We start from the raw sequence: 26,617 nt of genomic DNA on the forward strand, positions 1-26,617 counted from the left end.
CACAGGGATTTCATGAGGATCAACAAGGCTGTGTGCATGGTCCTGCACCTGGGTTGGGGTAACCACTGGTATCAGCACAGGCTGGGGAATGAACAGATCAAGAGCAGCTCTGACAAGGACTCGGGGGTGCTGGAGGTTGAGAAGTTGGATATGACCTGGCAATGTGCATTTGCAGCCCAGAAAGCCAAATGTGTCCTGGGCTGCATTCAAAGCAGTGCAGGGCGAGGGAGGGAATTCTGCTTCTCTACTCTGCGCTGGTGAGACCCCACCTGCAGTGCTGCATCCTGCTCTGGGGTTCTCCACATAGGAAGGACATGGACATGTTGGAGTGAGTCCAGAGGAGGGCCTCAAAGATGATCAGAGGGCTGGAGCTCCTCTCCTGTGATGATGCCATGACGATTTTTTGCCTTTTCTTTTATACCCCTGTTATACCTTTCTACAACTTCTGTATTCTTAGTGCTTTTTGCCTACATTCTTGGACTTGTTTGTCAAGCTAGGAGACTAAACATTTTAGAAGCTTCATAGTTAGGGATCAGAAGGCCCCAGACACTAAGGTCCTCTCCAGAACACATTCTGTAAATTAAGATAGAACCATCCAGGGGAAGGTTCCTTGGGGAGGGAGGCTCATTCGAGCCTCTCATTGGGGAATTTTTGATAGATATGCTAATTAGTAAGACCTATACTGTTATACCAAATCTTTTGTGAGGTGCATTGCAGTGTGCATTAAGGTGCATTCGACCTGGATGTGGTGCACCTAAGGATCCTTTCCCTTCTAACTGTGTTTGACTCTTGATTTTAAGACCAGGAAAAGGCATCAGTGAAGACAGACGGAGAGAGTTATTCAGCCTGGAGAATTCTCTAAGGAGACCTTATAACACCTTCCAGTACCTAAAAGGGGTTACAGGAGGGATGGAAAGGGACTGGAAGGACATGTAGTGATAGGAAAAAGGGGAATGGCTTTAAACAGAAAAAGGGCAGATTTAGATCAGGTATTAGGAAGAAATTCATTACTATGAGGGTGGTGAGTCACTGGCATAGGCTGCCCAGAAAAGTTCTGAATGCCCCCCATACCTGAAGCTCTCAAGGACAGGCTGGATGAGGCTTCGAGCAACCTAGTCTGGTGGAAGGTGTCCCTGCCCACAGCAGCAGGATTAGAACTAGAATTTCTTTTAGGTGCCTTCCAGCCAAAATTATTCTATGATTCTATGAGTTAAAATTAGAGAAATGAAGACTTTTTAATGTCACAAAACCGCTCAGAGAAACTGATGCCATTGATTAAGAAAGCAATTGAGGTGGAGGACCCCAAGCTGGAGTAGGTATATGCTGAAAGGAGGCTGTGATCTCTGGCTGTGGGAAGCCCACACTGGAGCAGGCTCCTGGAAGGATTTGTGGCCCTATGGGGAGAGGAGCCCACACTGGAGCAGGTTTGCTGGCAGGACTCATGACCCTGTGGAAGGGGCCCAGGCTGGAGCAGTTCCTGCAGAACTGCAGCCAGTGGGAAGGACTCACAACGGAGAAGTTCATGGAGGACTGTCTCCCATGGGAGGGACGCCACGCTGGAGCAGAGAGTGAGGAGTTCTCCCCCTGAGGAGAAAGTGGCGGCTGAGACAACATGTGAAGAACTGACCACAGCCCCCTCTCCCCATTCTCTTGTGCTGCTGAAGGGGAGAAGGCAGAGAAAGGCAGGAGTGAAGTTGAGCTTGGGAATAAGGGTGGAGTATGGGGAAGGTGTTTTAAGATCTGTGTTACTTTCTCATCTTCCTACTCTGATTTGATTGGCAATAAATTAAACTAATTTCTTCAAGTCAAGTCTGTTTTGCCTGTGACAGCAATTGGTGAGTGATCTCTCCCTGCCCTTATCTTGATCTACAGGCCTTTCATTATATTTTCTCTTCCCAGCTGAGCAGGGGAGTGACAGAACGGCTTTGGTGGGCACCTGGCATCCAGCCAGGGTTAGCCCACCACAGATGTAAATGGAACAAGCCAAATAAAAAGAATTTAAAAAAATAATTATTATTGCTGTATATCCTAGAACTCTACTGCCTAACTGATTTATTTTATCTTTTTTTTTGGCAAGAGATGGGAGTGAGAATCTTTTGGTTTAAAAATGTCTCATTTTTTCTTCACAGGCCTTTCATTCAAATACTAGATCTTTCAGATAAGGACCTGGATGCTTCCATCTCAGTATGCCACATTTACAGTGATGAACATAAACTTGTGAAGAGGTATCTTAGGAAGTTGTAGTCTTAATTGGTTTTTTCCCCATTAGTGAGCTAGACTGGTACAAAGAACTTGAAAAACAGACTTAAGTGTCAGAGAAGTTTATAAAAGTATTAAAAATACAGATATTTGAGTCCTGATTAAAAACTAAAACAGAAGAAAACAGAAAATTTTCAGAAATGTTTTGACCTATACTCTTAATCAAGTATCAGCCTTAGGAGTTTAATACTTTCCCAACTTTATAAATATCTGATCTAGATAATAAAATACCTGTGACATAAGCAATACTAAAATTAGCTATTTACTGTGATAGACTAGAATACCGCTGCTAAATTAAGCTTGTACAAACCTTTTTTTATCTGTGGTGTACATGGCACAGAGTATTTTAGTACTAGTGTTGCTATAAAAGCATGTTAAACTATGTTCTGCTTTTTAAACCTGTCTGTGGGGAACCTATTAGAAGTTCTGCATCATTACAGCTTAGCAAAGTACAAGTTATTGTGGGATCATATAAAATTGCTCTACAGCCTGTGCCATCCTTGTTACAATGTCCAGTTCCTACTGAATGAAACAGGTACTAAACCCCTTGTCCCTAAACACTGTATAAAGCTTTCACACGTAAGGTGAATTGAAAAGTTCATGACAATGTTTAGTAGTGAAAGTGCTAACTTCTATATTGTTAATTGCACTTGGAGTCAAAAGTAAGCATCATTCTGAAACAACAGTTACATGCTGAATGCCACATTTTCTCTGTTCTCAGTGCAAAGCACAACCAACACACTGGCAGCAAGCTGTCTAATTCACTCATCAACTATGCATTCACCTGCCCTGCACTAGGTACTGCAGAAACCTTGGTCAAGTACTTCAGATAATATCTGGTCTTCCCTAGACGTCTCCAACTATTCCCACAGTTTTCTGAATCATTGCATAACTTCTGACATTGATACCCTTTTCTGCAATGAATTGCCTCAATAGTTCCATGTCTCTTGTATCAGCAGGACAGCATAAAAAATTTCCTGAGGTACAACTGATGGCTTCTGGGAACACAAGCCACTTGTCAAAAGTAATTTAAAAAATTCAGTAACTAAAAAAAAATCAACTTTCCTGTTTCAACCAGAACAAATCCAATCTCTTTTTAATAACTGCTTGGACAACTGCTTCCTAAAGAAAGGAAATGACAGTTCACTTTAAGGGAAAAAAAGAAAAAGACAAAAAAATCCAAAAAGGTTAAATGTTTGGGAGTTGAATTGAACACTAAAAAAATCATTTGGTTTCTATTGATTTTTAAAATGAGATTACTAGAGGAAATATTGATCTCTTATCAGTCTGTCTGGTTCTCATTCACTGATTCTTCCCCTTACACGTAACACCTCTGTGTGTACCTTAGATTATTTTCATAGCTTAGATTCTTGGCTATTCTTTAAAAAAGTAAGTAACACAGTTTTTTGCTTTCAACAATTTTATATTTTTATTTATATTGTGTGCTTTATTTGATACAGAATTTGACTTAGTGAAAACTCTGTAGTTTTATGGATCTAACATTCCATGAGGATATGTATTCTGACAGTCTGTGTAAAATCTATGAGCAAAATTGTAATTTTCTAGTAGAAATCGAGAATCTTAATTCAAATATGCTGTACCCATTGAGGTCTACTGTACTTCTAACACTGCCTTGAAAGGAAAGTGATAAATTATCTGGTATTCAGTCTGTAATGAATCCAGACTTTTTTTTTTGACTTCTACCTTGTTTTCTCACTAACATTCACTTCCCTATGTATCCTGGTGCCTTCAGTTATCTGACTATTTTCCATCCTGCCAGCACCATCTCAACGGCCCACCTATAACAGATCTCTGCCTACCTGTTCATTCTCCTGTGCTCTTGGTTTCCACCTGCACCCACCCCTGATGCCCTTTTACTGAATGTTGCCAGCTCTCTCTGTGCCTCCTCAGCTGTCCTTCAACAGGGCCAGAAGCACCATGTCTATGGCTCATCCTGAGTGACAGAGATACTAATGGATTAACCAGTACTTGCATCTTTAGTGGGCATCATCTGCTGCCAAGCAAAACAGCTGAATTCTCCTCCTGCAATTTCAATCAGTTCCTCTTTGTCACAGAGCCACTGATTTTGATTAAACCAGTAGAAACCTAATTATCTTTGAAAATTGATAACTGAGATCCATTGTGGCTGGCCAAAAGGGTAAAAGGTTATTATTGATGTGTGTTTGGCAGCAAAGCGAGAAGGGGATACAAACTGTTATTTGATAAGCCTAGTTTCCTTTTAAGATTAGGCTGAAAAGTAAAAAAAAAAAAAAAAAAAAAAAAAAAAAAAAAAGGCATTATCTTACCACAAAAGCTTGCTGAATAGGCCTTAAAACCTAATGATGAGTAGACTTCAGGTCCAAAAGGTTTCTTAGACATTTACTGCTTGAAAACATCTATCAAGGTCTCATGACAAACAGCATATTAGATTGCAGAGAAGCAGTCATAGCACATGCTGGCGAGAGGCAGCTTATGGTAACCCAACAGAGCAAGAGCACAGCTTCTGAGCTTGTCCATAAGCTACTAAAGACTTTTGACATCTGACAGTTTGAAAACTGGAGGTGAGCAAGACAAAAAGGCCACGTCACCTGCCAACTAGAGCTGCAAGACCCAAATTCCCCATACAGTATGTGAGGAGAAAAAGTTGCAGTAATCAAGGTAGGTACCTGCATTCGACAACTCTTCCTATGCCTGCAGTTTTGGGTCTTCAAAAGAGTTTGGTATCTCAAGCTTCACCAAAAAAACCTTTTCCTAAGAAAAAGTTAGTATAGAGACAACCTAGCTCTGAGCACAGAGTCTAAGCTACGACAAAATTACTATGTTCTCTACTTGCATAATCTTTAGTGGAGGATACTCTTGTAACTGCACTCCCTATGCATATCCTATATGCTGAAGAACACAATTAGTCAGAGAAGATAAACAATATGCTAATACCATAGCAATCAGCATATTTTTAACTGACTAGTCCTGATGCTCAGATGTGCTCTCAGACAGCAGTAATCAAAAGCAATTTTTTCCTCCAAAACATCCAACCTTTTTTTACAGAGGCAAAAAATTCCAAAATTATGTGAAAGAAATCAACACAATAGTACAAAGAGAGCAGGGCCATGGAACTGCTGTAAGGGAAATAGTTTAACAACATGACTAACTTCCCTCCTTCCTTCCTAAGGACCAGCAATTTTACTGACTCATTTCCCTCCTTCCTCTTTCTTCTCTACCTGAAGACCTAAAAGTTTCTTACTTTGGAATAACCATTATGTTTCTATTCATTGTTTACATTTGGCTACTCCCAGTCTTTTTATTATTCAGACTGAAAAACAAGTTACAGTAAACAAAATGTTGCATTCTTTCTAGAATAAATGTTACAATACAAGTCAAAGCTGCATATTGGAGATGTATTTGGATATTTACACTTTGAAAGAGGTGAAAGCTTAGCAGATGGGAAACTTCCCCACTGATCTGCACCCAGTGTCCAGGTTGAAGTGACCGTACTAATCTGATTAAGTGAAGGAGACAGAAGCAGAGAGTAAGACAATTAGCAATGCAGCTCTTTCAATCTTCAAATTGGACGCTGTTCACACTCAAATAAAAGAGGAAATAAGTCCTATGTTTCCGCACCAGTTACCAACAGAAGACAGTTCACCTTAGGTTACTTGGAGATAGATGATGAAGGAAAGAAGCTAGGAAGGAAGGTAGGAACAGCAGAAAAGTATGAAGACAAAAAGGAGTTCATTTAACAAACACTCTAAAACATTAACCTTTCAGCAGCACAGCAGCTGTTCCTCAAGTCTGTAATTTTTCCACTGCCATTTTGAATGTAACTGTGTGTTTAGAGGGCAGCAGGTACATGTTCTATCAGCTTGGTAAACAAATACCTATCAGCTGGCAATGGATCCTAACAGACTGCTTTGCTTATGTGTTTATCCGGATTCCTCAGCCTTTGGGTGTGAATCTAACCCTTAGTACAAAGTTACAGAGCATTATTTTTTCTTTATATCATTGATACCATAGTAGCACCAGTTTGTCTTGAGACCTTCTTGCACTCTAAGAGACCCCAGAGCACAAAAATCTATCATCCCCAGAAATCTGGATGAAGATTTTTAAAAGGAGTAATTCCAACCTGCAGGATCTGAATGTCTGTGTATATGGTTGAATGTTTGTGAATATGTTCATGACCACAAACACAAAACTATCATGCAACCCTGCTATACTATGCAGTATAAAACATAGGAGCAGTAGGTCAAAATTTGTGAGAAATTACATTCTAATTGTATTCATTACATTGATTTCCACTATTTTTTTTTAAAATCTAGGATTCAATAATTCAAGAAACGGCCTATAAATTAACAAATTACAAATTCTATAGTTATAAACAGAAAAAAATAAAAGCACTGCTATTTTAAAGAGCATTAAGACACTTTGTATTTCAAATACTTTAGGCAAAAACCATTCTTCAATTTATAAAGACAGAAGTCAGACTTTACTGTAATATTTAAGAAACCTGATCATCATTAAATCAGAATTCACAATTTTATAGTTAAATGTGTGTAGGAAGTAATCATGAATCCTACATATTCCCTTGATGAGTTGTTATCCATCTAGCATTTTCCTTAGGAAAAAAGTCCACCAGTGATGCAGTGATGAACAAGTTATGTGGCAGGAACTTGTTTTTTCACAGGAAAGGATTAAACCCACACAGTCTGTAGCAGAATAAAATGAACAGTTGCACTGTCCTGTAAGTATTGTATGTTGAATAAGGAATTTTATAATGAGGGCCAGCATGAACATTGCACACTGTATTCACAGTACGTGATTTTTTCTCACACAGTAGAAAAACAGGCTCACAGGGTCTTTTCTATCTAAAAATAAATACGCAGAAAAAATATCTGCCCATGTACATCAGTGATCCTTACCCTCTGACTATCTGAACATCTGAATATTGTGCTTCTTTCAAAATGTGAAATGTTTCATAAGAATTAAATAAAAATGCATGAACAATAATGGCATCTTTTTTCAGGTATTAAAAAATTAGTATTGATGAACTCAAGTTTCCAATTAAATCTGATGTACTGTACCTGTAAATGTTTTACAATGTTCACAACTTCTCTAGTTGAATAGGGATAGTTAATAATTCCTTGGTCAGCTAAGCTCCTGAGCTCTCCAAATGCAGCTACCAGTTTCTGTAGAATCGGCTCCGGAACATTGGGACCGTATTGTTTAAGCATCGACAGTTCTGACTGTGGTTTGGGATTATCAACAGCATGGCAACTAAAAATGTCCCCTACAAAGAAAAAATACCAGCATGAAGTTAAGTAATTTCTAAAGAAGTAGCATCACAACAGCCCCTTTAAGTTTAATACTGCACCTTTAATAGAAAAGGTATGACTCAAAAGAATGCTGAGTACCCAGTTGTTAAAACTGTGAAAAATGTGAAGTACAAGCTATGAAGAACATCAAGGTTTCTGGAAACACAGATATCTCTCCCATCATTTTAAAGAAGCTGGTATCATGAGGGAGAAATTAACTTCAAGAATAAACACATGTCAAATGAATGCAGAAAAAAATAAGAGAGAAAAGATTTTAAGAACACATAATGTTGAATGGAACCTATTTGTGAACCCCCTCAAGACACCATAGAATGCAGGGAAATTTTGAAATGCAGGAAGGCCCTAATGCAAACCCAGTTAAGAGGTCTAGAGGAAATACTGAATTTATCTTTTCTCCCTGCCTGTCTTGAAGTATGGTAAGAAATTTGGCAAGACATCCTTTCCATACATTGGCATGATATTCATCCCAATAATACAATCTACAAGTTGAGTTTATTCATAGAAAGTCTCTGAACAGTTGTACAAAACTTTGCAGGAGCTTGATCAGATCCTGCAGAAAAAGGACTTGAATTAAAAAGCAGAAGAGACCCTAAGCTGGAAAAACAGTATCAACGAAGAACCCCAAGGTCTCAACCACATCTCTGCCATGTGTGTCAAAAGCAGTAACACTGATCAGTTTTGTTTAAAGTGTCCATGTAAGGAAGGAAATCAGGGTATGAAAAAGAAATAACACTACAATAAATTCTCTTGGGGCAACATAGCTTGGTGAAACTCAGAGCCAATGAGTTTCAGACCTGGAATGTCCATTCAGTGGGAACCTCACCTGAAAAACAAAGAACTACTAGGCAATACCGAAGTTGGTTTGCACCTGCTTTTTTGAGTATGTTATTTGCTGCAGAACAAGCATTATGGCCAAAGTTAACAGGTAAAATCACAAAAATTAAGGTTCCTGCACATAAATGGCCAAGCTAACATAGATAATACAGTCAGTGGAATCTGGAGGGTATTCAGTTCACAGCCATTGTGTAACAACACTGCCAAAACCTTGCTAGAGGCTCACTTAGACTAACACTGGACTATACAGGCCAATGGATTCTTCACCACTTGCCCTTATGCAACTTAAATTCTTGGTTTTGCTGTGCGATTAAGCTCTAGGGGATCTTTATTGACACAAAGAATTTCTGGGACCTACCAGGAGCTTTCCAAAGTAAGGCTTCTGTTGTTATGAAAATTGATGATGTGAAATTTGGACAGCCTTACCTGACACTGAGATGAATTCAGTATCTTGACAAATATATGTATTTTACTAAGGCTATCATAGCTGGCCACATGCATGGAGAGGCAAATAAGGATTAAGAAGCAGGTAGCAGAGTGCTAGCAGTAGAAAATACAGTAGCCTTTACTGCTGAAAGGAAAGAAAAGAGCCATCTATCAAGCTACCATCTCTTATATCAAACAGGACAGCACCTGAGCTGTGCCTTGTTTGATATGGGGAAAAAAATAGTGAGCAGTTGAAAGAGATGTCAGGTGTCAAGCTTATAGTTTATTTGTTTGCTGTATTTGTATACTACATACACTCATTAACGAAGATTTCCCATAACCTTGTGTCTGCAATGTGTGTCCAGATCCCATAAAACAAAATAGTTTTAACTCAGATCACATACATAAAGCTTTGCCCTTCAGGGCAAGTTCGAGCACTTTTATTAAGATATGTAAATTTACATGATACTCTTAGTGTCTTACGTGAAACAAAGTATCAATATGCATAAGGGCCCCTTCTCCTCATGAAACCTAATGAATAAAGACAGATATTCTATTCATCAAGTCTATTAAAGATCATAATTTAATATGAATCACTTACCTAATGTGCCAAAAAAGTCATTACCCAAGAAAGGAAATCCAGGCCTATTTGCCAGAACTATCATTCTAAAATCAGGATGAATAACTATTACATTTTCTCTCCCCTCTACATGAGCATGATCTGGAAAAGAAATAAAATGTATTACTTGCATATTTAAGATTTGCAATACTGAATGAATGAACATAATTAGAATAGATGAAGACTTCTAAGAATCAGAAGAAAAATTCTTCTAATTTGATTATGTTTTTCTTAGAATTAGAAGAACAGTTACAAAAAAAGGCTCAATAGCTTCTTACATGTCGTTCAACTGAGTTTTCTAGGTTTCATTTTAAAGTTCCATAGTTTGTTTCACAAAAATTTAACTGAAGTGTTTAATTGAAAAAACATAAAAATGCATTCACTGTTCTTGGGGTGTGGACTACCTGTCCCCTTTATATTTAATTTCACTAAAACAGTGAAGCCAATGGTGAATAAAATGTATTTTTATATAGGTCTGACATCATCTAATCTGGGAAGACAGGACTGAAATTCCTCCTGGTTACTACAAAAATTTGTGAGATGCCAGAGATACATTATTTAACACATGTGAAGACCCTGGTTCTCCAAAACTACTCAGACTGGCCCCATTCAGAACCTTGTTCCCTCTCAGCATGGTTCCAGCGGCACATGGTTTTTGGGAATCCTTTAAGTGCCCCTAAAAAATGACAGTAATAATTAGGAATGGCTAGCAAAATGTTTTAGAATAAGTCCACCTAGAATTTATAATGACAAGTAAAACTCTGGTGTGCCATGTGAGTGTTGAATGATTGCTACACTCAAACATTATTCCCAATATTTTTAAAATGAAACTAATTGCATAAAGTATAGTGTCTAGAAGCATCAAGAGAGCATTTCAAACATGGTCTTTTTTCAAAACACAATGAAAAATATCTATTTCCTGAAATAAATTTGATGATGAATTAAATTCCATCAAATTACAGATAATCTCATCCTGCAGCATATATTTAAATAATGAAGTCAGCATATAATCAAGTAAGCATATGCAATACTTGATTAGATAAAACCCGTAACAATTTGAGCCTAGGTATACTCAGATCTTCCTTCTAGACCTGATGATACCCCAACTCTCTAGATGGGCATAACCAAGATCATAATTTTGTCAACTAGATCTTTATTTCTTATGGTGAATGAGAAGCAGAGGTCAAGTTACACTTAGTTTGGTTTAGGTTTTTTTTTTTTTAATTTTTCAGTAAAATTCACAAGAAAGCTAATTTAAGAAAACATTTGTGGTTATTGCAAAAGTAGTAAAGAAAATTACTGTAATTTCTTTTATTGTTAACTTTTTAGCAACAATTTATCCATGTGGACTGTTTTGTGTCTCTGCTGAGCAATGTAATTGCTGAAAACCAGCAACACGTCACATTTTACTATAAATGATAAAACTCTTTCATTCTACTTACTGGCAATAATTCGCCTTCCATCTGACAAAACCATTTCCCCACTTTCTACTAAAGTTTTTAAGATACAGGTGACATTTGTTGGTGCTTTGTCTGCCTCATCAATTACCAAAATATGTCCAAACTTCACTGCTTTCACCTGGAAGAGGAAAAAAATCATAACATCACTATCACCCAAAAACCCTACAAGGAGCTGCGTTACTGATTTCTCAGTGAGCAGCAGTGACACTTCGGTGGCACTGAGACAAGAAAGGGACTCAGGACAGGGGTAAGCTGTGACCAAACCACAGTACAAGAAGAGGAGGCAGGTGAGACAAGAAAGGTGGGTGTTTCCTTTTCTTCTGGATAGGGAGGGAAAGGGGTGTGCTACAGAGGGAAGTGAGTAGCCTGACTGTGAATGACTTGAAGTGCAGACAGAGAAGTGCAAAACCAGTTTGCATCTAGACTGTCAACATGCAGCTGAAAGAACTAAAGAATGCCAGCAATAGCTTTTTGGAGCCCAACTTAGCATGTAGGTGTGAGGTGTTACAAAGGAGAAGGAGGAAAATACCACTCTATCTGTTAGAATGTGTCAGGTTAATACTAAATTACTTTCCATACTCATTTTGTGTGTGGAGACTCCCAAGATTATCATCTTATTCATATTTGGCACAACAAATGTGACAAATGTGACCAAATAAAAGTTAATCAAATGTTTGTTACCATGCTCCCTCACTATGCCATGAAAAATCAAATCACGAACATTTTAAATTTTACATCAAAAATATTTCCAAATATAAAATCCAAATGCTACTACTGACCAGCGGTGAATCCTCATATATAATAAGACCATCCTTTACAGAAGGTTGTAGGGTAAGGCTTTGTACAGTGGTATCCCTGAAATGTGGAAAAGCAGAGAGTATTAATTAAAAATACACAGGAATTTTAGTTACAATAAAATGGAAAATGAATAAATGAAAAGCTGAATACTCTCTTTTTCTAAAAGGAAAAAAATATGTTTTTTAGAACACTTGAATAACTGGGAACAACAGTGTGCCAGCTTAGTGGTCAAATGTGAGTATTCCTGTTTCTGCCAGGACTTTCACAGTAGTTCTCCATTTCTAATAAACCCTGTAAAAAAAATCACTGAGAAGAGAATCAGTATCTTTTGTATGTAAGCACATTATTGATGTTACCATTTCTAGTTAAGTATGCCAAAACTGTCATTTATGTGACAAACAGGAATTGTTACTGTTTTAGCTGTTCTTTTCCACATATAATCAAGCAAAAAACCTACAAACAAACAAACAGACAAATCCAACTACCAATCGTGGAATTCTAAAAATCAATTATTTTTAGTTTGATCTAAGCCCTACTGGCTTGCTACATTTTATATCATGAACAGTGTAAGTTCTTAGATGGGACAGAGGCTTCACAGTCTCTTTTTGAAATTTTGTGTTTGACTTGCTCAATTGACTTTTTTTTCAAATTTAAAATAGTGCTAATTAGAACCTGTCATGAGAATATTCCTTAATCTTCTCTATTTTCATCTATTTAAACCACCACTGAATGTACAGATAAATAAAAAACAGTTGCAATTCAGAAAGGTGAAGCAACAGACATCACCACAATAGATTCACCTACATAAATGATGTCCATAACCTAGGGAAAGCCCCTCCTGATTGTATAAAATACTTGCCCAGACCTTTGTCAAGATCTGTTTAACCAACCCCATTTACTTTGGGTTCACAGGGACCAAGGAGCTAGCGAATAATCCAGAGGTGGGTCATTACAGAAGGTCTCCAAGACTCCAACAGTTTCATGGGCAACAGGAAATTCAGTCTTAGGGCAATTAGGCTATACCATCCCTTTCCTTCAGTATTTCAAAATTTGGATTAGTATGTGTCAAAAGAATGATGGGCAGATCACAGGACAAAAGCCATCAGGAGAGCCTCACTTAACGCTGCTTGAGATCCACATACTGGTCCATCGGTAAGGTTGGTAACCTCTGCACTGTATGTAACATTTGATGCAACAAAAATCTCTTACCTTTCACAGCCGTGCTGTAACAAAACTGTTTGCTTAAGCCTAGCTGACTCACTCTTCCAAATATCTACTTAATTCTATCTTTAATTTTGCAACACTTTGTAAAAAACCAACAATTCTGATAAGCTCCATGGGTACAGGAAATCAAACAGTACTGTTTGCAGCACACTATTAAGTGGCCAGCTTCATATTACAGTTTTAAACTGAGAGCATAACTTGCACACTTCCTTTATTTAAAACTGCTGTCAGCAGGATTTCTGTCCCTAATAACTAATATTTTCTTACATAGCTTTAAGCCCACAACTGATTTATCTCACAGTTTCCATGTGTGGGGATAAAGCAGAGGGCAGAAAGAAGACTTCTAATGTTTAGCTACTTGATCTGAACTTTAATCCAGGAATAGAAAGGTTACAAAGCTGGGACCACCTTCACTTCATTTAACCCCATCAAACGTTGCCTGTCACAAGTAGGCAACCCTGCCCCAAATAGTTATATTAACATCGTATTCACTTGCAACATATAATTTTTTTAAACCACTAAAATAAGCAGTAGCACTAATCTATTATCTTAGAAATCTTAGCATGGACACAAAAACAAAGCTGCTACTGTCATCCTGTTTGTCTAACCAATTTATATGCTGGGCAGAGAAATAAATAATGGATCAAAAAAAAGCAATAAACCAGTGATTTTTGTTTCTTGAACACCTGCTATTTAGGGACTAAATGCTCATATTGTATGTATCAGCCTACCTTCCTTATCAGTTAACATTTCTGGTTCAAGCCTATACAGTTGCAGATGCAGAAGAATTTTAAAATGTGTAAACCAAATGCTAGAGTATATGAAGGTCACAGTCACAGGTACTAATTAGTCAGAAATAACTCATGGAAAAAATGTTCTGAGGAATTAATACAAGGTAAAAAGGGGAAAAATTTGTCAAATTTGAACTGTGATCTCTTTAAAGTAATAGGAAGGTGAGAAAATGAGAGGATCCAAGGAAAGCATAGACCAAGAACAATGTAAAGGAAGATGCATTACAGGATGCCTTACAGATCATAAATCTGCACTTAGGAGATAATGCAGGAAAAACAATAAACTGAACAGAACACATCAGGAAATTAAGATCTCTAGTGGTGCTGTGGATGGTCACAGGTGATGATGCAAGAAAAGACAAAAATGTCAAATGATGTTTTACTGTAACATGAAACAGTTTATTTTACTTCTGCTGAGCTAATGACTTAATCCTCTGGCTCTGCAGAGATTACTTATAACCCCCTAATATGGAATACTAAATTGTGCTTAGTATTCTGTAATAACCAGCAGCCCACACAAATCCTTAGGACAATCTCATTCTTCAGAGAAGAGAGAATTGACAGATTTTTGGGGAAAATAAACATTAAAAGAGTTTACAGTTTGTTTAAATGCTATTACAAAAGTAGCATAATCAGAAAAAATACAGAAGGTATCAAACTAAAATAAAAATTGACATCCTGAATCTGTCTTCTCATTTTTTTCTTGTTTTATCTTTCTTCTACTTTGTTGATATTTGACCTTAATATTTAAGGAAATATATTGGGGGAGTTGCACTGTATTACAGAAGTTAAATATAAGTCAAATATTAATTCCATTGGCTTGATAACTTAAGTGTACGCAAATCTCCCGTATTTGCTTAGGCTATTACATTCAGACGTATGTAAGAATGATTTTACAAGGGTTATTACAGATTAATGCTATTTTCCTTTTAGACTCATATGCTGTACACTTACACATCATTAATTTCTGTTCTTCAGAAACCTAACATGACCCAAACACAGTAAAGAATGGCTAAAAATAAATTGTCTCCTTAGGGCTTTTTCTTAAATTTACACTTTGTAATGAATTATGTAAATGTAAAGACACTGAAACATAGAAAGATAAAAATAGACTAAGTCTGAAATATTTTTGAACAACATGGCAAGCAGAATTTCCTAAATGTAAAATATGTCTGTCACTCAAAATTCCCACAGGAAAGGAACTAAAAACTCCAATTCACTTTCACTTAGTAATAATAGCACCTTAATATTAACTAACAGGCTCTAACAAAGACATGAATACCAAAACCTTCTAATTTAATCACATTTAGCACCCAAGATAAAAATAGGTCTGACACAAAGAAGCAAGACTGTAGGACTGTAGAAGTGAGTGAGAAAAGCTGTCTGACATACTGTCATCTTACTCAACTGAACCACTGCTCAATTTTGTCTTCGCCTGATTGTAAAATAAAAATAAGAAAAGCTCACTAATGTCTTTCTTAAGATTGTACTTTTATTTTTATCGAGGAAGCCATCTCACAAGTGCTCAATTTAAAAAAAAAAGGAAGTAAAAAAAAGAAAAAATAATTCATTACTGAAATACAGCAACTCCTCTGACAGTACCACTCAATTCATAGTAGGACTTCTAAGAATTCTTCTCATGTTTTTTATTAGCCCGTATCACTGTCTTTTATTTATTTTTTGCCACTGCTGCATTATTTATGCTAAAGGCAGCTATTTCTGAGGTCTGCAGACTGACTCAAACATAGTACTGTGACAGTTTCTGTTTCACTGACAGCAATGCCTTCCTTCTGGAGGAGAACTATGAACTGAGTCAGGAGAAATTTCCATCAATTGCCGAGAGTTAGATGTTATCCTCTAGTTTAACAAAAGGTGCTCCAATGCTTTATTTTAAGATTTGAGTCCCCAGGAAGGCTTATGCTCAAATACAGGATACAGTGTCAGGGCCCCAGCTAACATCACAAACACTCACATTCCCTGGAATTACTCCATCTTGACAAGTGCAGAAGAATACAGTCCTGGCTTCTGCATGTACTTACTCTGAGGCTAAAAGGGTAAGAGATTATCTGTGCAAGGCAACCTTGTGTTTTAGGGGTCTCTGCTCTTGGTAACAAGGTTACATAAACCAAGCTCAGGTTTGGCCTTCTTCTCATTCACCAAATGAAACTTTATGGTAGTTGAAAAGAAAAAGAAGAGATGTAGAATGTATGTTCTAGAAATTGTTCTTCATTTCTGTAAGGCATCTATTATCTAAATACCTATGTACATAGATATATATTACTCCGCAATTGCATGTCAATCAGACCTGAATATACCCATCTGCTGTGACCTAATTTTAAAGAGTATTTGAAAAATAATTAGTCCAAAGGCCATTTGAAGCTGTTAATTGGTTAGTTAATCCACTGATGGATTATCCTGATGAAGAGCAGGCAATCTCAACACAAAGAATCAATCTGCATGCTTTTGACATTTACAAATTAATTTCTTTAGCCAACCCATCACAGAGCCATTGCACTGCATGATCTGACTGCTATGTTTAGGAAATTCTGAAATATCTGAAAAGCCATCCAGATGTCTCATTGCTCTGTTAAAAATGACCCAGCAAAGCCTTTCTGACTTATCTGTATGCACTGATAATTAAATCCACCGGGTTTTTTTTCCTGCTAGGCTGTGGCATCTAGTCAGCAGGACACAAGCTTGTTTAAAATGCAAGAAATTATTTGGACTACAAAAGTACTCATTACTCAGTATGACTGCAGGTGGCAGAAAAAAGGCCAAAGGGAATTATGTTTAATTCATGTTATATGCTTAAATCTGAAGTTACACAATTACTTACATGTGATCCATCTGCCAAAACAAGATGCAAAATTCACTCACCCTAATTGGAAAATCCATAAATGGGGAACATGAGACCCTGCAGCCTCCCTTATTGTTTGTTAGAATACATTTGATTGAGTAAACAGTGAGAAACTCTTACTTCAGGTTTAGAGGAAAATGAAAAAACAGCGTCTTCTACCTGAGCTATTTCTCCATAACAGCCATGCAGCAGGATATTAAAGCTGAATTCAATTCCTACAAAAAAGACAAATGAAGTAGCTTTCTAACACCTAGAATCTGACAATAGCAGAGCAAGTCAGCCACCTTATGAAAAGCTAACGTTGGAAACAGGGACCATCGGCTGGCATGAAATCTTGGAAGCTCTGCATTGCAACACTGTATTGACTGAAAATGTATTTAAGAAAACAACTAAAAAACAAGTAAAAAACCATAAAGACACCTATTATATAGTCAATACACTCAGTGCTTTACAACATAAATCTTCATGACAAAAATGTGTCATCACTTCTTTCCAAACATGAGCTACATAAAGAATAAAGCACACACAATAAAGTACAACATTAAAAGAAAATAATCTAAACATTCATGACTCATGAATCATGAGGATAAACTACCTTGACTTCCATTTTGTGGCTGCCAACAAACAAAAACACAACACACCCCCACCTGTTTGCTATGTTCAACTGAAATAAACCAGTGCAGCTATAGAACACTTCCTTCAATAGCCCACTACAGAGGGCTTTTCTATATTGTTAGTTTTTAAAAACAGACCTGAAGAGCTATATCAGCATTTAAATTATTTCAGGTGGTCCTACATTCTTTCAAGAGATGATATCAAATGCAATTTTGAGAACAAGTACACCACAATTCTAATATCCACCTGTGTCTTTGGCAAAGGAAGCTATTTCTTCTGAAAAAAACTTTTAAAATTAGAATTTAAAAAATCCGAAGTCAATAAAGCTGAAAGGGTAGTTTTAAATTATCTCAATAGGGGAAACAGATAATTAGATTTTATACTGATTACATGTGCTGAAAAAGAGGGAAAGAAAATTAAGATCTAAAGATTAATGGACAGTCTGCAGTAAGTATTGCTTGTAGGGACACCATAAGCTCATTTTCCTACCCCAAACTTCCCATTAATTTGATTGTTAAAGATCACAGCAAAATTACGTTTCTTTTGAAAAGGATAACATATGCAAACTCAGGTAAGTTTTGGAAAAAAAATCATCAGATTACTATAATTTATTAGGGAACTGGAAAAGGCACAACACAAAATGTAGTAGATTTTTTAAATGAACCCTGTATCACATTTTCCAATCATCAGTCACTAGAATAAATATAGTAACTCTGACAGGAAGACGTGATATCAAATCAAGATGTGATAAGCAAATTCTTTGAAATGAAATGTATTGGGACACACAGAACAAGGTAGTGTGGTATCTTGTAAGATCATCAGATACAAAATAGAATTTCTACAGCAGTTAGTATTCCCTTGACAGTGTCAAACATCACATTTACAACAAAGACAAATTGCTTTAGTGTATATGTCAATGCTCAGAAAAATGAGTTATCTCAACTTGTAAGAAAAGATATCAAATGGAGAAATAAGACTTAACATGGCTAATTTAGGGGTCATACCTGTTTTATCAGAAGCTAAGGAAGAAAACTTCCTATTTTCTCTATTTTCATGAAAAGGCATCACATGACATTTACAAGCTGTTCTTTTTTGACTTCATAGAGAGCAACCCTCATACACTAAAAAATATTCCCCCTTTTTGTCATATGACTCTATAAGGATTCATATTATCTTTTTTCACGATAAACTAATTTCGTAGAAGATTATTTTCTTGATACACAGAAGGAGAACAATGGGACAGAACTAATAATTTCACAACTGCAGATTCACTGGGGTTTTGAGCAGCAGAAAATCCACTCATAGCCATCAATAAATTACTGATGAAGATTACACTGCAGTCTACTCATCAAAAGCTTCTATTTCTGTAAGTGATGGTGATGTTCTTATGCAGATCTACATACTGAAAATAATGCATTAGACTTGAAGTTGACTAGCTTTACTTATCATGACTTCAGTGGCCACATCTGTAGCAGCTCAGGGGAGGGATCCAGTTCTCTCACTAGCTAAGAGTACCCAAATTCCACAGAAAAGGATCAGTACTCTTTATTCCTGGACATTTTCAATTGTATAGAGGAATGCCTGTGATAGTCTGCAGAGGAGATTGCGGGCTCCAAATTTTCTGTTTTCTGGCTAATCTGTGGCCAACACAGCATGAAGCTGGAAACATATCTGAGAAACTTCTGCTTAACAACCACTCATTATTTACATGCATATCATAACAATAAATAAATAAATGATCTAGAAGTTATCAAATTTAATCTCATTACACACTGTTTTCTGAAAACAATGCTGAGTCTGAAGCTGTTTCCTAATTTCCACAACTTTAACTACCGTTCCTACTGACACATTTGAGCATCAGCTAAGGACAGTGCAAATGGTCTCCCCACATGCAACAACCACTGCTGGATTACATAATTTTATGAAGATAAGATAAACTCATTTTAACTTTTTTCTTTTTGGAAGACACATTACTATGACATCCCGAGAGCAAAAGCTAGCTGGGGTCATCCAGCTGCTACCTTGCAGAAATTGTTGCTAAATCACAGAATCAGAGTGGTTGAGGTTGGAAGGCACCTCCAGAGGTCATCTAGTCCAACTCGCCTGCTAAAGCAGGGTCACCTAGAGTCAAAGTACTCAAGATAGTGTCCAGTGTCCAGATTTTGAATATCTCAAAAAATCAAGGAGTGCAATGTATACCAAAAGAAAAGGTTTTGACACAGAAAAATGAATGTCATGCCTTCCTGAACCTAGCAAACGTGTTTCTTAGAACACAGATGCTCTTTCTGCAATTGATTTTTTGTAAAGGGACTATCAAGACAGAGAGGATTTTGTTTGCTGTCAGAGCAATTAGGAGCACAACTCATGCTGGTAGATGATAATTTCAGAGATTTCATGTTACCAGTAGCTCTTTTTATCTATGTGACTTAAAGCAAATCCAACACCAGCAGAACAGAGGTGGCAGCCTTCACAGGTCTTGAGGTGACACTGTGTGTTCTCCCCAGTATTTTTCCAGTTGTTTTTAGTTGCCTAAATTAGAATATCAGAATAAATTACACATAATATTTTTTCATTTTTTTATGCTTTTGATTAAAGTGTAGTAGTGTATTTTGATGAATGCTGAGATAACAACGTATGACTCCAAAAACTTGATGTATATATATGAATCCATATGCCTACACATTTAGAACCTTATTTATACCAGCAGAAACTACCATAAAAATTGTGCCACTAAAGTTTACATCTTCCTAGTCAGAACCTAGGCTTTAGGAAACTTTCTAACAGAAGTCTCTTCACAATCAAAATAAACCACAGAACCCCCACAAAACCAAAAAAACCCTGAACAAAACCAAAAATTCCTTCCAAAATCCCCAAACTGGAACAACAGATCAAGCTTGCACTGAAAACAAAAGGATAAATGCTGTAGTTCTGTAATATAGTCAAGACAAAAATAGTAACTGCAAGGAGGAGAAATAATTCTAATTGAAATATAAAAAACAGCCTTAAAAAACTTAATTTTAAATAGATGCAAACTTAAATGTTTAAATGACAAATAAAGAACATCTTACTCCAGCATAACCATTCTTTGTGTGCAATTAGTTACTAATTTGACGATAAGAGAAGTAAAATTTGTCTTTTCTTTCTTTGATCGTATCAAAGAAGACAACAATTTAAAGTCCATGATACTCTCTTCTGACATTTTTATGTAGGAGAGCTGGGAGCTTACAGTTTTATACTTATCTATTACTCTCATCAGTGCTAAGAAGAATTTTACAGTCTTAACAGGGCGTATGCTCTTGCCTGAGTCTTCTCTAAAGTTTTACTTTTTTTTCTTCCTTCTGTGGAATTTTCTTAGTTTTAGAGACTTTGTAATTCAAAGCAAGATATTGTTATGAGGAATAAAAAAAGCAAGATCTAATAAAACTTAAACATATAGTAATGAACGATAAAGCAAGATATCCTCTTGAGGGGAAGCAGAGGGGCAGGCACTGAACTCCTTCCTTGTGGTACCCAGTGACAGGACCCAAGGAAATGGCCTGAAGCTGTGTCAGGGGAGGTTTAGATGGGCTATCAGGAAAAGGTTCTTCACCCAGAGGGTGTTTGGGCACTGGAATATGCTCCCCAGGGAAGTGGTCACAGTGTGACTGAACTCAAAAGAATTTTGACAAAGCTCTTGGGCAGATGGTGTGACTGCTGGGGATGGTCCTGTGCAGGGCTGGGAGTTGGACTTTGATGATCTTTGTGGTTCTCTTCCAACTCAGGATATTCTATGAATCTATGATTATCAGTTTCCACGAAAATTATTTCCCTGATTTAATGAAATACCAATTTAGTCTACCAAATTTAACTTTTAGTTTTTTCTTTCCACATCACTCATTGGAGAGATAGTAAAAGTAGTAACAGAAAGATTCATAAAATAATGAGTTCACTAATTTAGGAGCAACACAAATACTTGACTCTGTTACATTAACTTGGAAAACATCAAATTTTCTTACAGACAGTTTCTTAGTTACTGGCTGTAAAAACAGCACATGTTTAATTTCTATAAAGAACTCTTAGAATTTCTTTAATATTAGACAAGGTAAAGCTGTTGTTTATTCTGTAACATGTAGACAGTGTCCTGGGTGAACAAAATGGAGACAACCATACCAGGAGGGTAAACAAAATTTAGGTTTTCTCCGCTGAAACTTACTCTTGTAGGAAAGAAGAGACAGGGAAAACCTGGCAGATGAAAGTTCTTCCTTAACACAGAAAAGCAGCAAACTTCTTCATAAGTGCAGTCCTAGGAAGAGGCTGTGCTGAGCCTATGCCATATTACCTGTTTCCATAACCCCACAATTAATGCAATCAGAAAACTGGTCAACTCCTGATCAGCTCCTAATATTAGGAAGTACACAAGAGGAACCAGCCAGTATTTTGAATAATTTCTAAGCACACATTTTTCTTAATTTCTGTCATTACTGAATCTAATTGCAGTTTCCTTCCATTAAGATATTCTGCTTTATGGTACCAAAATGATTTATAAGACTTACAAACTTCAGGAATATAAAACTTTCCAATAAGGTGCTGATGGTATGGATGAGGCATGGATGAGGTATGAAAGGTTAAGAGAAAGGATTTATAACCTCCGTAAGCAATCAAAACCTTTAGGTCAGGCTGACCCTTCCCATGTGAATCAGTTGCAGAGCAAGTAAATATAGATGTCAGAAAGAAAGTTTAAGGAAAAACACACTCCATTTTCTGTCTTTTATCTCCTCTCATCATCTTGAAGTACAAGACATAAAATATGAGATTTTAAAATTACTCCTGGTAAAAGTTTATTGCCACTAAGGTAAATACTCCCTGCTTGAATGTCATTGAACACAGGTAGAGTTAGAGCAGCAGAACTCCTTATACTCTTTCATCAATACAGTAAAAAAATCTCCAAACCAACAAAAAACCTCACCCTAACCAATTTGTCAAGATCTGTAATTCAGGTATACAAGCACCATTAAAAGCAGTATATTTAGAAATATTTTCCTTGGCATGCTTAAAGGTATTTATGGTAGCTAGCTAGGAAATCTGAAGAAACACACAGGGCTATCAAAGATGTAGTGCACATTCTAGAATATTTTCTAATAAAGTACATCTAAGCCATAAGCTAGTGACTGAATTTCCCCTACAAAGTATGTAAAAGCTTACTAGAGAACTGTTTGGGTTTTTTGTAAACTTGGTCTTACTTTGTTTTGCAGTCCAGAAGAGTGCACTAACAATACTGTAATCCTTGTTTAAACACCCTGTAAAGTTTAACCAAAATATTATATAGACTGAGTTCTTCACACAATATTTCAAAATGCTACCCAGGAAATAGAAATTTCTGATTTTTCTATATTTGCGAATTATTTTTGCAAAACTGCATAGCATTGCTCATAATTTTCTGCTTCATTTTCTACTTCTGCCTATCTCTAAACCCCTTAGTACCTTACAGAGACTATGGAACATTGTACTGGCAAGACAATAAATGCACACTTTTTTCCTAGTGATGTATCAACTAGCATGCTGTAATTCGTACATTCTACAGCCCCATGAACACCCCAAACATGGTGCTTATACAACTGAGCTATATGAATTCATATTAAAGCACTGTTCTGCTTCATCACATCTCACTGGAGAACACACAGAAAGACAGAAGTACTGTAGTACTTTGTGACATAATTGAGATTGCAAAAATGACAGTGTGTTTTATCCAGACAGAGTGGGTGGCTGCTGCAAGCACGAAAGTTAACACAAAGCTGAAAGTAGGAGGTCACAAAAGCAGTATTTCACATAGAAGTGATGGAAGTATAGAAGAGGCAGAAAAAAGGAAAACAGCAGTAGAAAAGTAATGAGATAGAGTCATCCAGGTATCAAGAATACAAATACAAGACATTTGAAGACAAAAAGCTGGGTGAGAAAGTGAGAGAGAAAGTGTTACAGACACCATGTTGTTAATGGGCAAAATACCAAAGATCAACATTTTTATTAGCACTATTTACAAAACAGTGATTATGGAAAGAGACATGGTGATGAAGCTAGGAAATTGAAGACAAAGAGATAAAGATTAGGAATGAAGCTGAAATGGGATTCAGTTCAACTGAAAATGAGTCTTCTAGACATATTTATTCCTTATTTCAGTTTATTGGTTTCAAGTTCATGTCATAAAAAGTAGGCAGATGATTTCCTATTATTTCAGCTTTTGAATTGTCTTCAGTTGGTTTATTGTCTTGAAGTCTGTTTTTTAGCTTGTGATGTAATTTTCTAATCTAAACTTTTATGGGTGAGAAAGAAATACATGCACTGAGCAGAAGTGCCAAAGGAAAAAAGCCAAAAAGCCTTTACTATGTAAAATGTTTCTTTTCTGATGAGTGATATAGTCAAACAACTTTTCCCTCACACAATACCTCATGCTTAGGGAAATCTCTCCAGAATGACAGCAAAATATTACTAGTTTTTTGAACAAAGTTTAACATCAGCACACTTTGACTTCTACTTCCTCATGTATCGATGCGATTGCATCACATTCTTGTACCCACTCCTCAACCTGTCAGCTTACTGCGTCTTCCAGACACATTCCTGTGGTCTGTGTGCCACTTAGCATAACAGGGAGTCTTTGTTCAAACAGTAAGAACACACTAAACTTCAGAAACATGAGTTTTAATAACATGAGAAGTTTTACTAAAACCACAAAGTACGGAAATCTAACACATTCTTACCTATGCAGCTGTAAATACTCTCTGGGTCTGTTTAAAAGGTGAAGGAATCTGTCAACAACCTTGTTTTTCCCAACACCCTGCAGTAAACAAATACAATATTAAGACACAATACAGATGTACATATTTAAAAGTTATAAAGACAGAAAAGCGAACTTTCCAAAACTGTCAAAATACTCTCCGTACACCTTTATAGGTAAATACAACTTCAATCTATTTCAGAAAATTCTGAACACACATTGATTATATGTTTTTTATTTTATATAATTCACAAAATACTTACCTGTCTTACTAGAAATAACCAGAAATAGGACTGTGTCCCCAAAGTTATGTCACACATGCTGAGCATCCTTTAACTAACCCAAGTTTTTCCAGCCTTTTTATTTCACAAAGGTATTGCAATGCCAATGCTAGGAAGTTGTCTTGTACTTAAGAGGAAAAGTTAATTCTTGGTGGTCATAGGAAACATCCTGGAACTGTCACACGGAATTTGGGCACAGCCTTGGTGATAGTTGCTGATCCCATTCCACTGAAGTTACCAAAAGAGACGCAGATGGAATCAGAATTCAGCTGGAGACAGAATTGATCTGTAACTCTATTGCAGGATGTCTGCACTAGCAAGCTGTGCAAAATGATGACAGTGAATTAGGTGTTGCCAACACCCTGGGGTGCCCTATAAAAGCATTTTGGGAACTGGTATATCAATCCAGGTCTAACCTGGTCACAGGGAAGAAGTTATCAAAGAACATGAATTAGGTGGGCTGATGGAGAACATACTCCACTTCAGTCTCATCCTAAGAGAGATGAGTATGTATCAAACTGCAGTAAGGAGATTCCCTTCAAAAGTACATTCTAGATCGGGTCTGAAATGCTAACGTAGATGCAGACCAAGATGACAGTCACATGCAGAAATTCTTATTCCTCCTGCAAGGATGTGGCTGCAGACCTGAAAGTTCAGAATGCCAGTGAGAGTGCTAAAGGTTGCAAAGAAAAAGGAAAAGAAACAGCAGAAAGAAAAGCTCAGTTATAGCCGAGCCAAAAGCTGTTCAACAAGACCCAGTCCCTCTGCTGAGATCCTCACTCCGATTGCATGAATGCATCTAGTAGTTCACACCAGTGTAAAGAAGATAAATATAACCCAAAGAAAGATTAAAGAGATTAGACTAAACCAATCTGAGATTCACTAATCTGTTTCACTTGGCACTGAATCAGAAGAGGAGCCTTCAGAGCTGCAAGTTATGACATTTATGACTGTAAGTTCTAGCGGAGTGATGGTAACTGCCAGCTGCAGAATTGCAAACTGTTTAAGCTTCTTAAAATGGGACCACAGTCTCTCTTCTGACTACATTTGTAAGAATGGAAAATCAGGCACATATGTATAATAGTTGAAATCACAGAAGCAGAGTTCTCACCATGAGAGCAGAGGAAAAAATACTGCAGAGGAGACAAAAATAGAACTACCTACATTCTACTGTAGACTTGACTCTAACACAGAAGAGCCAACTCTGTTAGTGCTCTGCCACACGCCTCCTCACAAATCTTGTTCCATCTGACTCTTCAGAAGAATCTACAGCTTTACATAGGTGTAGTAAGAAGCTGCAACACACTTAACACTTTTCACCAATAGTTTCTGAAAACTGTCACCTGAAACAGTTCTCTACTGTTGTGAAGGGGGATGAAATTGTGCTCACAGGTTCTTGCAGGAACTTACAGGACATACCCATTTGGGGGGAAATATGCAAGTTCAGAAATTTTATCAAAGACATTAAAAGACATTAACCAGAAACAGGCTAAGAATCCCCTAGTGGTGCACACAGACAGTTTTATTCATGTATGTTTCCTGCTACTTGCAGTCAGATACTTAAATCATAAATGGGTGAATAAACAGGAATACTCCTAATGTCAAACACAAAGCACCCATGCTGAAAGCAGCTTCCTTTTCTAAGAGAGCTAAAGATGGCTGGGCAGATGTCTGCACACAGTTTCTGTACCCATCCCAAGCAGATTGCATATCCTGTTTCAGTGCAGAGTGGGACTCCAGCCAGCTGTGGCAAGTACAAAGATGATGAAATAGATCAACATATTGAATCAATGCAAAACATACTTAATATTAAACAAAGTGGTTACTGTAATTTTAAAAATATGGCTTTCATGTGCATTAACTGAAAGTGCATGTGGTTTTTATGTTTATGATAGATTCTTAGAATTCTGCCTGAAAAAAAATATTTTCCCAACTATAAAATAACACTGCTAGCATTTTTCTTCCTCTCCCATTCCAGTAGAAAGAGGAGCAAACAACTGGTTTTGCATATTTCTTGTTATCATCAAGTGTATTAAGAGGAGAGCACCTCACTTCTGAGAACCCTCAGAGGAACAAGCACGGTGCAGGGCAACTGTGGAGGAAGGAAAAGAGCACAATTACCAAAGTAACCCAGTGAAGTCAATGGCAGCTGTGCCATGACCACATCTCACCCCTTCTTCATTTTTATCTGTGCATCTTGCCACACTCTCCACATATCTCCTTTTATTTAATTTTAAGTATACTTCAATTTCAGAACATCATGCATTTTTTAAAAGGTGCATGCAGTATTTAAAAGCCAAAAGGCATTCCCACCAGGTTTTAGCTATTACAAACAAGTTAACATTGCCCAACTTCTAGACTGAACTGCTTCAGAGGGT

The 26,617-nt window shown here is 37.0% G+C and overlaps 1 protein-coding gene across 1 annotated transcript in view; it reads right to left on the reverse strand.

The window, feature by feature from the left end:
- VWA8 (von Willebrand factor A domain containing 8) overlaps nt 1–26,617 on the reverse strand; it is a 169,152-nt gene that overhangs the window by 73,082 nt on the left and 69,453 nt on the right. The window contains exons 20-24 of the mRNA XM_008633141.2: nt 23,942–24,018; nt 11,705–11,780; nt 10,908–11,043; nt 9,448–9,567; nt 7,335–7,540 (exon numbers count right to left, since the gene is read on the reverse strand). Coding sequence (XP_008631363.2) covers nt 7,335–7,540; nt 9,448–9,567; nt 10,908–11,043; nt 11,705–11,780; nt 23,942–24,018 — 615 coding nt within the window. The remainder of the gene's footprint in view (nt 1–7,334; nt 7,541–9,447; nt 9,568–10,907; nt 11,044–11,704; nt 11,781–23,941; nt 24,019–26,617) is intronic.

Source organism: Corvus brachyrhynchos, unplaced genomic scaffold (assembly GCF_000691975.1).
Source record: "Corvus brachyrhynchos isolate BGI_N302 unplaced genomic scaffold, ASM69197v1 scaffold202, whole genome shotgun sequence".
NCBI classification, from domain to species: domain Eukaryota; kingdom Metazoa; phylum Chordata; class Aves; order Passeriformes; family Corvidae; genus Corvus; species Corvus brachyrhynchos.